Here is a 14,045-nt window from a genome sequence, read left to right on the forward strand (position 1 = left end):
ACATGAAGCTGTAAGAACAGGACAACATGACAAGAGAACGACGAAAACGCCACAAGGATACACAATTTCATTTCAGTGATGAGGTTGAGATCGGGACAGTCTGAATATCTATTTAGATATTATCTGTTTAAATACATATATGAATGTGAAACAGCTTGCTCATACAATGATATGGTTGTAAGCGTGCGTGCGCGTGAGTCTTAGAGATAATGTGAGCCGTTCACAGTACCAGATTATTCCATGCAGATCAGTGGATGTTTGTTAAAACTGAGGCTGCTCCTCATCGTCGCCGGGCTGAAGTGTCACTTCAGGACTTCTCCTTTTCTGCTGAGTTTGTGCCACACAGATGTGCTACCAGCTGCACTGAAACTTTAGTTACCGCACACAGTCGCACAAACACACAGAGGGCCGGCGTCTCCATCAAAACTATGCAGCAGTAATTTAGTTTTGCTCCCGCGTCCCTCAAGGGGACATCAAGGCAAGTTTGAAATTAACAAACTGGCAGTAACAACCATGCCCTCGCTCAAGGACACCAGTCTGACAAGGGCACTTCTAAAACATTCACAGCCACATTCACAGCTATTGTCAGCCACGGAGGGAGGGAGAGGCTGTGAAAAGAGAGCTCGTGGAGTGATTGTAAGGGACAGTATGGCCCTAAGCTACACACACGCACGCACACACACACACACACACACACACACACACAGGTTTTATTAAACTCATAAATCACAATGACGACAGACGGCGTCTCAGAGAGGAGACTGTCTGAACGGGAAGGTTAGTGAAATGAAAGCGCCGGGGAGACACACACTCACACACACACACACACACACACACACAACCTCGGAGACGCGCAGACGACACATAAATTGTGCAGTTCGGCACAATATTCAAACAAACTGTGTGTTCCACCCTCGGCAGTGACTGACAGCTTCTCTTCAGCCTCTGTTCTTCTCACCAAGTTTTCTTTTTAAAGGTGAAACTGAAGCTCAAATGACACATTTAAAGGGGACCTATTATCCTCACTCTCTTCAGTTTTTTTTTTTTGTAATTCACACATCTTTTATTGCTCAACAGTTTTGAGATCATGTCGAGCTGGCTCATTATGCCGCCTCTCAGTTCATCTCGTGTGAAACATTTGTGTTTCTGTCCCTCGAGGTTTCTCCCTCTTCGGCCTCGGCACTGTGATTGGCCAGCGTTCGCACCACGGCCTGAAGATGTTTTACATGGAGTGCATGTAATTTGACGTCAGCCTCATTGTCTGTAGTGCGCTTAAAGCAGATCACCATCAGACGTCAGCTCCACGCTGTAGAATATTCAGCTGTCTGGGCCCTAAAAAAAAAACTTATATGAAAAGACTCTTTAAAATCAGTGTTGGAGTTCTCCAAGACACAGCGCATTGAGAGATTGATCCATTATTTTAGTTCTTTTAATGCCGTGACATGTTGTGTACAGACAGCCGAAATAAAGTTAGTGCTCACAGAACAATGTATAGTCGTTCTACTTCATACAGTGGATACATGTGTATGCATTTAAAAAAAATAAGACATTCATATGAAAAAGTAAATCTAAATAGCTGAATGTTTGTTCCTTTCAGAGATAAATTATTTGAACATGTGAAAAGTGATGATTAAAAAAAAAAAAAAAACATTAGTTGGAAAGAGATGTTCAGTACTGTGGGAGATTTTAGCAAACAGTTCAAATTGCTCAAACACTGTGACTCAGAATCAACTTTATATTTGAGAAGTACGAAAGGCAACTGTAAAATAATATAACAACTTAATGCAGCATTTCTAGCACGCACAATACAAAACAATGATGCCCGGGTCACTTTAAATAAACAGATATGCATTTTCTTTTAGCTGGTTAGCATCTGGCTGTGATATAATGTAAACGTAGCCAGACAATAACAGCGGGACCACCGAAAAACTGCAGACAAACAACTAGGTGCTAAAATATATACTTTTAAATGTTTCTTTTTTTTTTAATACAGCTATATAAAATAAATACTAGTAAGCTATTGTACTATTAGTCCTCGTAGTGCAAGTGCAAATGCAGTAAGGTCCAATAGCAGGATAATAGCAGTACAGGCCTTATACAAAGAGTGTACGTATCAACACACGTCACACACACCAATGCATCCAGAGTAGGATTTTGTTTTGATTATATGTCTGTTTTTCCATATAGTCAGTGTATCAAAATCTACAGTTTTGTACAAGTAAGGAACACATGATCACCAATAAATGACGTTACATCAGTGCTGAATTTGGCAAATGATAAGTACCGACACTCTGCCCCTGCCTCGCTTTCATGGTGATCCCGCAAAAGTACCAGGGATCATTAAGCAAACCAACATTTTACAAGGGATCCAAAAGATTTGAAGCCAGTTTAGTTCAGAAGTAATTCAGTTTGTTATTTTAGGCCTTCGCAGGCTGGTGTGTAGTCGTCATAGGTCAGGAGTTGGTTCACTTCAAAGTACAAAAAAAAGCTACAGAATCACGTGTTCCCTGCTCTCTGTCCTAATATATTGTACGTAGAGGTTATTTTGTGTCATTTCAGACAGAATGCCGCTCATAGGGTCTGACTCGTCCCCTGTCCTGTCAGGATTTCATCCGAAGCCAGCGTGGACAGCTTCACCTCGCGCCTCCATCGTCACAAGCCTTTGGTCACAGTCCTCCTCAGTCAGAACGGTAATATAAGGCACTGCAGCAGTCTCTCAACACAAGACAACGCAAATCCACCAGTTTCAAGGGAAGTAAAGTGATGAAGTGTAGGTCCTCAGATTAAGGTGAGTGTAGCGTTACGGTAATCCCCCCCACCCCTAAAGAAAACTAGAAAACTATAAGAAAATAAATTACTAGCATGATTTTGCACAGGCACCAATGTAAAACAAGGCTGAATTTAAGCAGGAGCATTTTTCTTAACTCATGGAGAATGACAACTTTTCCAGAAATACAGTATGCACCAAATAATGAAGGAACCACTCACTGTCAGTGGGGGAAAACCTTGTGGTTTCACTTTTTAAACTTTGTGGTGTACAACCCTTCCCATCCTTCAAAACCTTCAAAATATTATTGTATTGCACACGTATTCATGCCATAGTGTCTTTTTGTGGGCCTCAGCTGAGGGCCAGCCAGCTCTTCAAACTGGAGTTTCTGCAGTTACACTGGAACTTCCAGCGAAAATGAAAATCAGGCACACACTTGCGTGAAGGTTGCTCGTTTCTGCAGGTCACCATGCATGCTGAACATGTCACCAAACCAGACCGTTAACTTTCTGTTGTGCAGCTTCACTCCGTTGTTAAACAGATGGTTGATTTCACGCTGGGGCCGCCAAAGACTGAATCTCTCGCAACAATAACTGCCGTGTCTGCGGCTGCAGCAAGAGATTTCAGGGTTCAAGTAGCTTCCAAGAGTCTGACAAAGGTAACATGTTTTAGGTGAGCTAAAATCCACTACAGGACAACTTGCACATTTTGACAGGAACCCATGAGACCATCATCAACAGACCGTCACGGCAACCAGCTCTACTCATCTCACAAAGTAAAACTGTACTGAGATTTGGGGGACTTTTTAGAATCTGCATTGTGAAATCAGTCAAAATGAACAGACAGCAAGCAAAAACTCACTATGTCTCAGCTGCAGATCAACCAGTAGGGTTATTGTGGCTTATCTGGACTGCCATGAGATTGATTGAGGAGGTTAACGCAAAGAGTCTTCTGAACAGCTGTCAGTCAAGATGGACGAGACGATCACTGGATCTAAATGTTTCATTGTATTTCCGATCTCACGTGACGCCGTTTTCCCATTTCCGATCTCGTCCAGTAGTCATAAAATAATGTTTTTTTTAGACATCAACACATTCGTGAACTAATGGCATGAAAACTTTTGTTTATTTTATTTTTTTTAGGAAAATTCCATTTGTATCAGCCACCTCTGGTAATATAAGTGACTTAGACTGTTTTATTTAGCCTGAAACAAAAGACGATGTTATTTATAAATGTTAAATATTCTATATTTGTTTCAGTTTGTTGTGTTTTTTTTTTTAATGAAACTTCACTCCAGCCATTAGTTCATAGGACTGATGATACAGCTTTAGGTCAGACGTTTTGGTTTAGGGTGATATGTAGTTATAGTTTCTAGTATAAAACACATATTTAGATATGCACTCATTTGGTCAGGAAAAGTAACTGTAAGCTGGAAAAAATGCATTTCATTAAAATGTGTGTTTTTGTCACAACAGAATCAGACTGCGAGTCCACATAAAGACTTGTCTAGTTAAAGGACAAGGTCGTGCATATGGGATGCTGTTTTGGAGCCGATTACTGGTCTCACGAGTCAAATATCCAGTTTGTCGCTGATATTAGGATCTAATGACCGTACTGTAGTTTTTTTTTTCCTGTGCTTTAGCCTGACAGGCCCAGCAGTACCTGCTCAAACACACTTCTGCCACGATCCCGTGTGTTTCTTTAGATGTATCGTCAACACGACCACACACAGCGGCTGAGAACCTTTGTCCTGTTGATCAGGACTAAGAAGAACCATTTGAAATTAAAAAAAAGAAAACTTCCTCATGCCAGCGCCAGTTAAGATGGCTGCGCAGACAGAAGAGCTCCAGTTCCATCCGGAGGATCAGTGTCACGTCTTGAGAAGAGCTGCTGTGGTTGAGATGCCGCGCTGTGACTGCCTGTCTGTGTTGTACTCTTTAGGATTTGTGGGTTTGAGATGGTGCCTGCAGTCGATTTAGTGTTTTTCTCATCTCCAAAATAACAGCTATGATGGACTAGACGCCTCCATGAGATAATTCCGAGCTGCTCTCAGAGGCTGCTGTCCTGACTGGACGGTTCAGAGGTCAGCTTCCTGTGCCGTGGCGAGGTGGACGATGCCAGCTTGGTTGGAGACGGCGAGGCGTTCGAGGACGAGTCGCTGCCGCCGTCGGATCCAGAGGGGAGGGACGAGAGGTGTGGGACGGGGGGTGCCCTCTTCCTGCTCAGAAAGCCTCCTTCTAGCACGCCCCTCTTCCTCGCACCTCCGTCTGCCTTGGCCCCGTCTCCCCCCGACCCCGCACCCTCTCCGTCCTCCAGCTGAGGCTGCAGCTTTCGCCGGACGTCTCCGCCGGGGACCGGGCTGTCTGGAAGCTGTCGCGGAGAGTCCTGGCTTCCTTCGGCTTTCGCGCCAGCAGAGAAAATGGATCCAATAACGGTGCTGGAGCTTGCGCTGGTGGTCCGGGAGGCCCACAGGTCCATGGCCGACGCTCTCCTCTCACTGTCCTCCGAACCGAAGTCGCAGAGCGAGCGGCGGGCATCAGAGGTCTGGCCGGGGTCGTGACCCGGCGTCTGGTCTGTGCTGTCCAGGGCACCTCGACTTAGGCTGAAGTTCTGGAAATCTCTGAGGAAAGACATAAAAGGGTCAGTTAAAATGTGACATTAAAAATATAGCAGTTTGTCAAGTGAACTGTAAAAACCAGAAACCTGATTATTAAGAGAGGAAACCGGCTTCAGTGGGTTTGATCTTCTTCTGGACCAGCAGTTCTCATACAGTTCACACAGGGTTAACTCAACACACACTGAGCTCTACTCCTCTGATGAGCACAGGAAGTTGAAACAGGGGCAAGGAACAGCACTGTGATGATAATCAAGGTTTTGGATTTTTGGTTGTTTTTCTTTCAAAGAAGCAGCTGCTGTGTTTACAGCATGAAGCAGAGCTCGGCTGAACAGTGGATCTGCTTTTCCCTCATCATTGCGGTGAGTCACTGTCCAGGAACGACGAGTTATCAGAGAACTCATCACCCACCAAAATGTTTGCCGGGGATGTTTTCTCAGTCTTATTTAAAAGATAAGGAAGTCAAGTTATTCAGCGTGGGAATTATTTCATCGTTGCAGCGATTGTCGCTCCCTTCTACTGGGAGATTTTTTCCCCTTTGGCTCCAAAAACAAAACAGTTGAAGTCCAGATTTTCAGCATCTGAATAATAATAACTCACCGGTAGCTGTGGAAGGACTCGGTCCGACGGGCCCGGGCCAGCAGGGGGCTCTCTCTGTAGGGCCGCACAGCCGCGTATGTGGCCTGGCACTCCGGAATGGGCTCCTGAGCCTGTAACTGCAGACTGAGGAGGAGAGGAGCGTCTGTTGATCACATCGTCCGACCCTCCATGTGGGCTGGAGCCTTTATGAACGTGTCCAACTCTCACCTGGAGCAGGACTCTCTGAGGCGTGTGTGGTGCAGCACGGAGGGGGCGGGACTAATATTTGGTGTTGCACAGCGTGACGTGCTCAGGTCGCACTGATCCAGCAGCTGCAGCAGCTCCTCCTCTGTTGGCCCGCCAACATCTGCCAGAACACAAGAGCAGCTTCACGACACAGATAGTTGAAACAAAGCACAGTGTGTGCTCTGTCATGAGTTTTCTTTTCACCAGTACATCTTTCTCCTCACCCTCTTTCTTCTTCTCCTCTCCCTTGTTGGCCGTGTCCATTGCCGTGGTCAGGTCCCACATCTGGATGCTGCCGTTCCCGTGACCGGTGAACAGGTAACGCCGAGGCCGCGATCCCATCCGACTGGACCCCTCGCACTCCCGGACCATGAAGCAAGAGATGGTGGTCCCGTCCACTGACTGCACCTCACAGATCCTGGGCCAGGAAAGCAAATGTGAAACAAATGTGGGAGGCAAAATTCAAACAAGCAAAGAAAGTGGAAGAATAATGAAGGTTTACCTTTTTCCGGTCGACGAGAGCCTCACAAAGAGTTTGTTGGTGATGGGAATGACCTTCTGGATGAAGACCTGCTGATCATCTCTCTCTCCAAATGGACCTGGGAATTCAAAGAAAAGCAGGTCAAACCAACAAACCATCAAATGGTTCATTTCTGACAGCAAATCGCCTGCATTTAGCACAGAGCAATAACAAGAGCTAAAATTATGAAACTGAGATGCTGGAACAAAAGCCAGCAGTCTAATGTCCCTGGTTCAACTCCGTGGAGATTGGTCTTTGCTCAGAGTTTGGCTCCAGGCGGCTCTGATGTTTAAAAAGAAGGTTTGCCAGTAGAAAACGAGACAACACACGCTAACAGGAATACTGTATTCCTGTGTATTCTCGTCCACCTTCACAGCTTTGTTATATTTGACTTTTGAAATCTTCAACAAATTTTCAGTTTCAGATTCATTTCACAGAATTTTCTGGGTCACACAACCAAAAAAGGAGTCATGTATAAGATCAATGTGCTACACAGAAATTAAAGGTGTTCCTGCCCTCATTGTGGTGTCGCTCTAAATAAGCCTAACATGATTTTGGAGTTCTGATAATTATATTTGGATTCCAGGAGAGTTTTTGGATAAACAAAAAGCATAAGCATCTTAAACCTTCTGTTGCATGAAGGCTAAAACAAAAAGGAAAATCTCATTTAAGGGTGATCCTAACTTCCAGCTCAGCCCAAAAATAAAAAACAATAGTTTGTGATTGTGTGTTGTATTTCCTCGTCTGCTCTCTCACCAATATCGTTCCCAGAGCAGTAGCTCCCGTGGCTCTCCGTCTCCTCCAGCGACAGTATCTTGAAGGACGCCAGAGGGGTGGAGCCCGGCTGTGTGGAGATCATCCCTCTGAACCGCGTCACCGTCCACGTCCGGACGTGGTTGTTGTCCGCGCACACTGAAACGCACGGAAAACGCAGGTGTGAAACACAGAACACGTGATGAAGAGGGTCCCTCTCGGTGTCGGTGCCGCCGTCACTCACCGGACACCAGGTGCTTCTCGGAGAGCATGATCTTTGTCACGGGGCTCCTGTGGACTGTGAAGGTCTGGAAGAGCTGGGGGCCCGATCCCACCGTCTCCGGGTGCTGCACGATCACTCTCACTGCGCCACTGCTAGTCCCGTAGGCGATCTCGATCCAGTTCCCACTCACACCTGACGGCAAACACACACCACACGGACACGGCTGAGATTTGAGTCGTAAATGTGGTAAATTTCTGTCCTGAGAGGGGAAACAAAAATGAATAGGAGGCATGACATCAAAAAGTCTCATTTCTCCAGAAAGGCTTTGGAAGCTCACTGGTTTTAGGAGTGAGGTAGACCGACAGCGCAGTGATGGCGTCATTTGAAGGGTCGTGATAAAGCTCAGTGACCAGGAGATCATTGTCTTTCATCCTCAGGGGAAACTTCTGCATGTCTGAAAAGAGGAGAAAGCCCAGATGTTGCCATTTCTAGGTTGAGATTTCATAACAGGCAAGAAAAAAACCTAAATCTTTAGCATTTTCAGAAATCCCAAAATAATTCTCATGAGTGAAATGAATGACTGAAGCATTCAGAACAGCGGCTGTTTGGGTACCGATGTAGTAGATGGAGCCGTTGTTGCAGCCCAGTAGAAGGAAGGATCCTGCTGTGTCACAGCTGGTTATAGGAACCACATCTTGAACCTAACAGACACAAACAATACATACTCAATATAACCTTGCTATCAGTTTGCTGCATTTTAAACGGAAATGATCACAAACTATCTAAAAACAGGATTTATGAAACTTCTCCTGGGTGAAAATCATCATTTAAATAAAGTGAATCCTCCTACCTGCCAGTGCTGCGTGACGGCGTTCCACACTCCGACCTTTCCCGTGTGGCTCGTCGCCACCAACTGGTTCCCGATGAAGAAAAGATCGTCCACAGGCACCCCGAGACTGAACACACCTGTTCCAGCAGCAGACACAGCGAATGGTCAGATGGAGAGATACTGAAAAACATTCAGTTATTTAGTATCTAATTCTTATTAAGGGAAAATGTTCTGTAAATACAGTATTCATTAAGATTTCCATTTCAACGATGTTGTAAACCGACCTATCTCATTCCCGCTGCCTCCGTCTTGGATGCTCCAGAGGATGATGCGACTTTCAGAGGCAGCAGCCACCATCTTGTCCTTGTCTCCATGAGGGCCGCCGACCACTTTGGCATTAAGTGCAATACGCTCGATGGTCCAGTCGAGATACGGCGAGGAGAAGACCTGCTGCCATCCGGATGATTCCTTAATCCTGCAGTGACACCACACACACATATACATCTTCTTCTCTGCCAGGACGTTTAGTGTTTTTTAAGCTTTTGCAGGAAGTCAGCAGTAAACAATCAAAATACTTTTTTTTTTTTTAAAGAAGGAGAGACGTGTTTATCTACGATAAATTGCTGTTTTTCTTTGCATGAGTGGACAATAATCTCCAAACCAAAATCATCCCGGAGGAAGTCAGACATTTTCATTACTACAATAGCAGCAATAATAATGATAACACAATAATCCCAAAGCGCCAATATAATTACCATAAGTGTAAAATATGGACAACATTGAAGAGGAATTCACATTTAGCTTGTAGAAACTTTTCTTTCCAGGTACATTTTGATTAAATGTGTTCAGAAACTCATCCTCACAAATAGAAACAGTTTATCCTTCTGTCATGGTGCTTTTGTTTTAAAACTGAACTTTTTCCACCATTTGTTCTCTCGTACAGTTAGTGTTGGGTGAGAAACGTGAGACACAAAAGATAACGACTCCACCTCAAGTCATAAATAATTTAATGTCTTCCACTTATCAACTGGAACTGAATGAGAGCTGTTTCTTTTTTTTTTCTTTTTTTAACCAAGCCACAGTGTGGTAACATTACCTGTAGCAGATGACAAAGTGTGCATAAGCTGCTACAATCCAGTTGTGGTGTCCCGCTATAATCAACACTTTCCTGGGGTCAACCACGGGACCTACACAGACAAACGCAATGCAAATAAACACACTTCTTTCACAGCTTGGTGATTTCACTAAGTTTGTTAAGCTTGTTAATTACGTATTTCTCATTTTCTAAAATTGTTGACAGATGTCAAAAGCAATGTGAATGAGCAGAAGCTGCTCTGCAGTCGTAACGCTGACGTATTGCTGCTCTGGTATCGGAGTCCGGAGAGAGCAGGCCGAGAGGAAACTAGGCTAATTCAGTCGGTGCTGTTAGCGCACTAAAAGGATGTCAGGTCACATCAGCTGAAGCATTAATGCACACTTAGAAATGTTCAATACATGTGCTGCGATCCCTAAATGATATTCAAACACACATGGTCGTAGATGAATGCGCAGGAATCCATACAAATGCTTCTGGAGAATAATCACCCAGTTTGTGGTCATCAGTTCCAGGTGGTGCAGACAAGGAGGGGTGAGGGAGGGGACCCACACGGGCGAAGCCCTCCGCTCCACCGAGAGCCAGCCGCTCGTCGCAGGCTGATCCCGACGCGCCGGAGGACGGGCCCGACTTCCTGCCGGGGACGGCTGTCAAGGAAATGTTCATTTTTTTAAAACACGGAGCAATTTGCATTGGCAGGTTATTCATGTCATTTTATCTTCATGAATCTGTTCTGTTGGATTTTCAAATCATTTCCTGTACTTTTCAGTTGGTGTGTTTACCTGGGGGCGGCAGGTAACCGTGGAAGAGAACACTGCCACAGGACGAGCGATCCAGCTCCTCACACAGCAACAGACGCCGGACTACACACACACACACACACACGCACGCAGACAACCTTCAATTTCTTGACAGATTAATTTATATTTCTGAAATAAAGATAATCAGACCATAATTGATCTGATCTAATTTCTTAGTTTTTTTTAATTGTAGGGTGTTCTCGTTTTTTTTTTTAAACCTCATGATCTTTCTGTTTTATTTGCTTTATTTAAATGTTGATAAAATATGAACACACGATCAGATCCTCTGTCTGATCAGCAGATTTAGTTTGCTCTCAGTATAACAGCTGCTTGTTATCTTTTTATGTGGGCAATCAGTTAATTTTCCTATTGAAGTACGTAGACAATACAGGGAAGTTGCAAACGCTGAAACAGGATGTAAAACAACATTAAAGCATGTGGAACTAAAAGGACCTCAATCAGGTTGCGACTGAACCTCAAACAATGTTGAACAACATTTTACTGAAACAGTATTAAACTTCTGTAACATAAGGCTTCAAACTGTTCAAAGGTTTTTTTTTTTAAACTCACATAGTGACTCCTGACATATCTTGAAGCAAAATCACATTGTCGACAGAACAAGGTAAACAAAAAAGGTTTTGTCATTTCTACAATGTATTCAAACGTTGGTAAATGTAATAAGAAGAGGAATACAGAATCAATTTCTGCCTGAAGCTTTGAAAAGCAGCATACCTAGAGGAGTAATCCCGTAGAACTCTGCTTCATGCCGCAGGACGCTGATGTTGACGCCCCTACAGACAGAGCAAATAAATTAAATAGAATCAAACTGTTGTGATTTTGTTTTGTTTTTTTAATTTCATAGTTACTTCTTACCGCAAGTCCAGTTCTTTAGTTCGAAGAAAGTTCAGAATAGGTGCAAAAGCAGTTGGATCTCTGTCAATAAATATCTGAAAGTGAGACGTACAGGATTTTGTTACTCACTGATATCAAATTATTACAGAGGATTAGAAGTTACACCGTGTACTTTCACAGTTGAAAGGTCACCAGTTTGGAAATATTGGACGAGTCTCTAGCCTTTGTAGAATTACAGCTCATGTTTCTGTTCATTTTCAATCAGACACAAAACCGTACAATCCAAGTCGGCAAAGTGCTTCACGTGTAAAAAGTTGCATTAACACAAAAAATGTCACATTATTGCCAGATAAGCTCTGTTTTAATGCTTCTAATGTCAGATGCAGCCTGCAGGTGCTGTGCTAGTTTTGAAAAAAAAAAAAAAAGAAGAAGAAGCAAACAAAAGCTACTCACGGCTCCAGTTTCATCCCGAAGAGTGGATATCCTTCCACTCAGTAAACTGGAAACACACACACACACACACACACAGTTTCTCCATTAGCTCAATCACTCCTCCAAACTGACCAGTAATGTGAGCACTGCCTGGAGGTATTCTTACTCTAACACGTCTTTTCTTGATGCTGATGTTCAGGTTTTCATCGGATGAGCATGTGTTGTGTTTGCAGATTAAGACTGCGCTGAGTCAAGAGTCGCCTCTCGCCGTGCGCAGGCAGCTGGTAACAGAGTGACTGACAGGCTGACACACACACAGGTGTGCTGGCAGACGCTCAGACAGGCGTTTACACTCCTCTCTCAGCTGTTGTCAAACTGTGAGCTCTGTCCAGCATTTCAATCTGTGACAACTGTGGAATTTGCCTTGGCTCGATCGTCTTCCTCACTTACCCGACGAGGGCGAGAATTACATTTCACCAGCTTTAAAGGAACAATTATTCAGTTTTGATAAGCCAAATGTTAACCATAAAACAAAAATGGAGTAAATCAGCTGTCTTGATGCTTTTAACCAAGAATACTGTCCAGAGCTGCACAGTCGAGCAGTGTTACCACTCTCCTCTTATGGCAAGAATGTCACCACTTCAAGTCGAGCTTGAACCTGGGGACCTTTCTGTCAGGTTTGTATGTTCTTCCTGTCTGGGCATGGGTGTCAGCTTCAGATACGGAGCTTCTCCATCCCAGTCCAGGATAGGTGATGTCTTTAAATTACATGTAGGTCTGAATGTGAGTGTGTGTGGTTGTCGTTCTCTTTGAGTTGACCTGCCCAGCGTGTCTTCACCCATAGTCAGCTGGGATCAACTCCAGCATCCAGTAAGCTTTTGTCAGATAAAGTGGTACAAAATATGGATGGATATTCCTTTATGTTTGCACAGTCAAGTAAGACACATGTCCAATCGAATTTTTTTTTTGAAAATGTAACTGAAGCCTAATTTTGATCACTTTGCAGTGCTCGGCCCTGAAAGTTTAACCTCCCAACCATAGAAATTCAGCTAAATGTCTGCTGTAATTGTAGTCCCCAGACATTTTCCATCACACAAATGAAGCCAGACAGAGAGGAGATAATGGAGCATCCTTGCTGAACATTAATTATGCAATATGATTTTTATTGAACAGGCTTTGTAGAGCATAGTAACATGCTCACTGTGTCTTTGTTACCAAGTCTTTACTGGCATATTACAGTCTGTCTCCTTATTAGTGCAACTCCTATAAATAGATTAAATATTTATGAAAATAGAAGACTAGTGACAGTACAGTGGGATTATTCTCTCAGATTAGTTCAGAAGCATGTCTCCTACAGATGTGCACTCTGTGTGCTTTTTAATAAGGGGGCCAAAAGGCTGAAAACATCAAACCAACCTTGAGAAGAAAGAGTCTGGGATCCACATGAGAGTGTGTCTGGAGGTGCTGAACCTGTCGTTTAATAACACAACGACGAAAAACACCCGTGTTAGGAGGACAGATGCAGAGTCAGTGCAGACTGACTGATGCAGCTCCAGTGAAACACTGAGGTACAATGTGTACAGTCAGTCCGAGAACAGCAGCAGTCAGAGCCCCTGTTTTCACACACACTGTAAACTGCTCCAGCTCATTGTTTTTCCCAAACCACAACCATCATCTGTCAGCTCACCTCGTCCCTCCGACGTTCAGCTGGATGATCTCCCCCATCCCGGGCGTGAGATTGCTGCCGTTCGTGGCCATGATGAAACAGTGAGCTGTTGTCTGTTGTCACGGTGTCTGTCACGGAGGCTAGCCGGCTAGCGGCTGCTGTGCCCCGCTCAGCTGATGCCCCGGACTCCCCGGCCGCTGCCTCGTCCCTCCGTCCATAAAACAGCCGTGTTTACAGTCGACCGGAGTGGACTGCGTCTGTATCAAGTCTCCACATCCTGGACGAAGAGAGGCAGAACGGGTTTTCTCCCCCTTTTTTCACTCGAAAGGGAGCCACACAGACATTCCTCTGTTTTCCAGTGGGCTTGTTTGCATCACTCTGTCCGGGATCGTGGACACCACAGCCTGCGCAGAATTTTAGCAACGTGAAACAGCTGTACGCGCCTCCTGCGCGAGAAGCAAGAGAATTCACACAAGATGACTTCCGCTTTCGTGGACGCCATCAACAACCAAGGCCAATAAAACAATTCTTGAGTTAATACTACCTTAGTTACCATCATAATTATGAAGTGTGTGTGTGTAACATGTTTTACATAATCGTGTTCCATAAATATACCCTTTAATGCGACAGTTTGCTTTGGGGGCGCCTCTCTTGACAAATTTGCAATTCAC

At 44.4% G+C, this 14,045-nt stretch overlaps 1 protein-coding gene across 1 annotated transcript; it reads right to left on the reverse strand.

Moving 5' to 3' along the window:
- Nucleotides 1-1,007: 1,007 nt before the first annotated feature.
- kctd3 (potassium channel tetramerization domain containing 3) lies at nt 1,008-13,807 on the reverse strand. Its single transcript, XM_030090041.1, has 19 exons — nt 13,396-13,807; nt 13,125-13,178; nt 11,730-11,775; nt 11,298-11,371; nt 11,157-11,215; nt 10,407-10,487; nt 10,116-10,271; nt 9,628-9,718; nt 8,816-9,006; nt 8,553-8,668; nt 8,316-8,403; nt 8,040-8,156; nt 7,724-7,894; nt 7,483-7,638; nt 6,709-6,805; nt 6,431-6,624; nt 6,189-6,327; nt 5,982-6,104; nt 1,008-5,387 (listed from the first exon to the last, which is right to left on the reverse strand). The coding sequence occupies exons 1-19, from the start codon at nt 13,464-13,466 to the stop codon at nt 4,817-4,819; spliced, it is 2,595 nt and encodes an 864-aa protein (XP_029945901.1). The 5' UTR covers nt 13,467-13,807; the 3' UTR covers nt 1,008-4,816.
- Nucleotides 13,808-14,045: the final 238 nt, after the last annotated feature.

This window comes from Salarias fasciatus, chromosome 1 (assembly GCF_902148845.1).
Source record: "Salarias fasciatus chromosome 1, fSalaFa1.1, whole genome shotgun sequence".
NCBI classification, from domain to species: Eukaryota; Metazoa; Chordata; class Actinopteri; order Blenniiformes; family Blenniidae; genus Salarias; species Salarias fasciatus.

Excerpts from the sequence above, each read along its gene's own strand:
- kctd3 (XM_030090041.1), bottom strand. The coding sequence starts at position 13,466 with ATGGCCACGAACGGCAGCAATCTCACGCCCGGGATGGGGGAGATCATC. Across the intron at positions 11,776-13,124 it reads CCAGACTCTTTCTTCTCAAG|TTTACTGAGTGGAAGGATAT; the intron begins GTTGGTTTGATG and ends GTGTGTTTCCAG. Across the intron at positions 6,328-6,430 it reads AGAGGAGAAGAAGAAAGAGG|ATGTTGGCGGGCCAACAGAG; the intron begins GTGAGGAGAAAG and ends GTGTTCTGGCAG.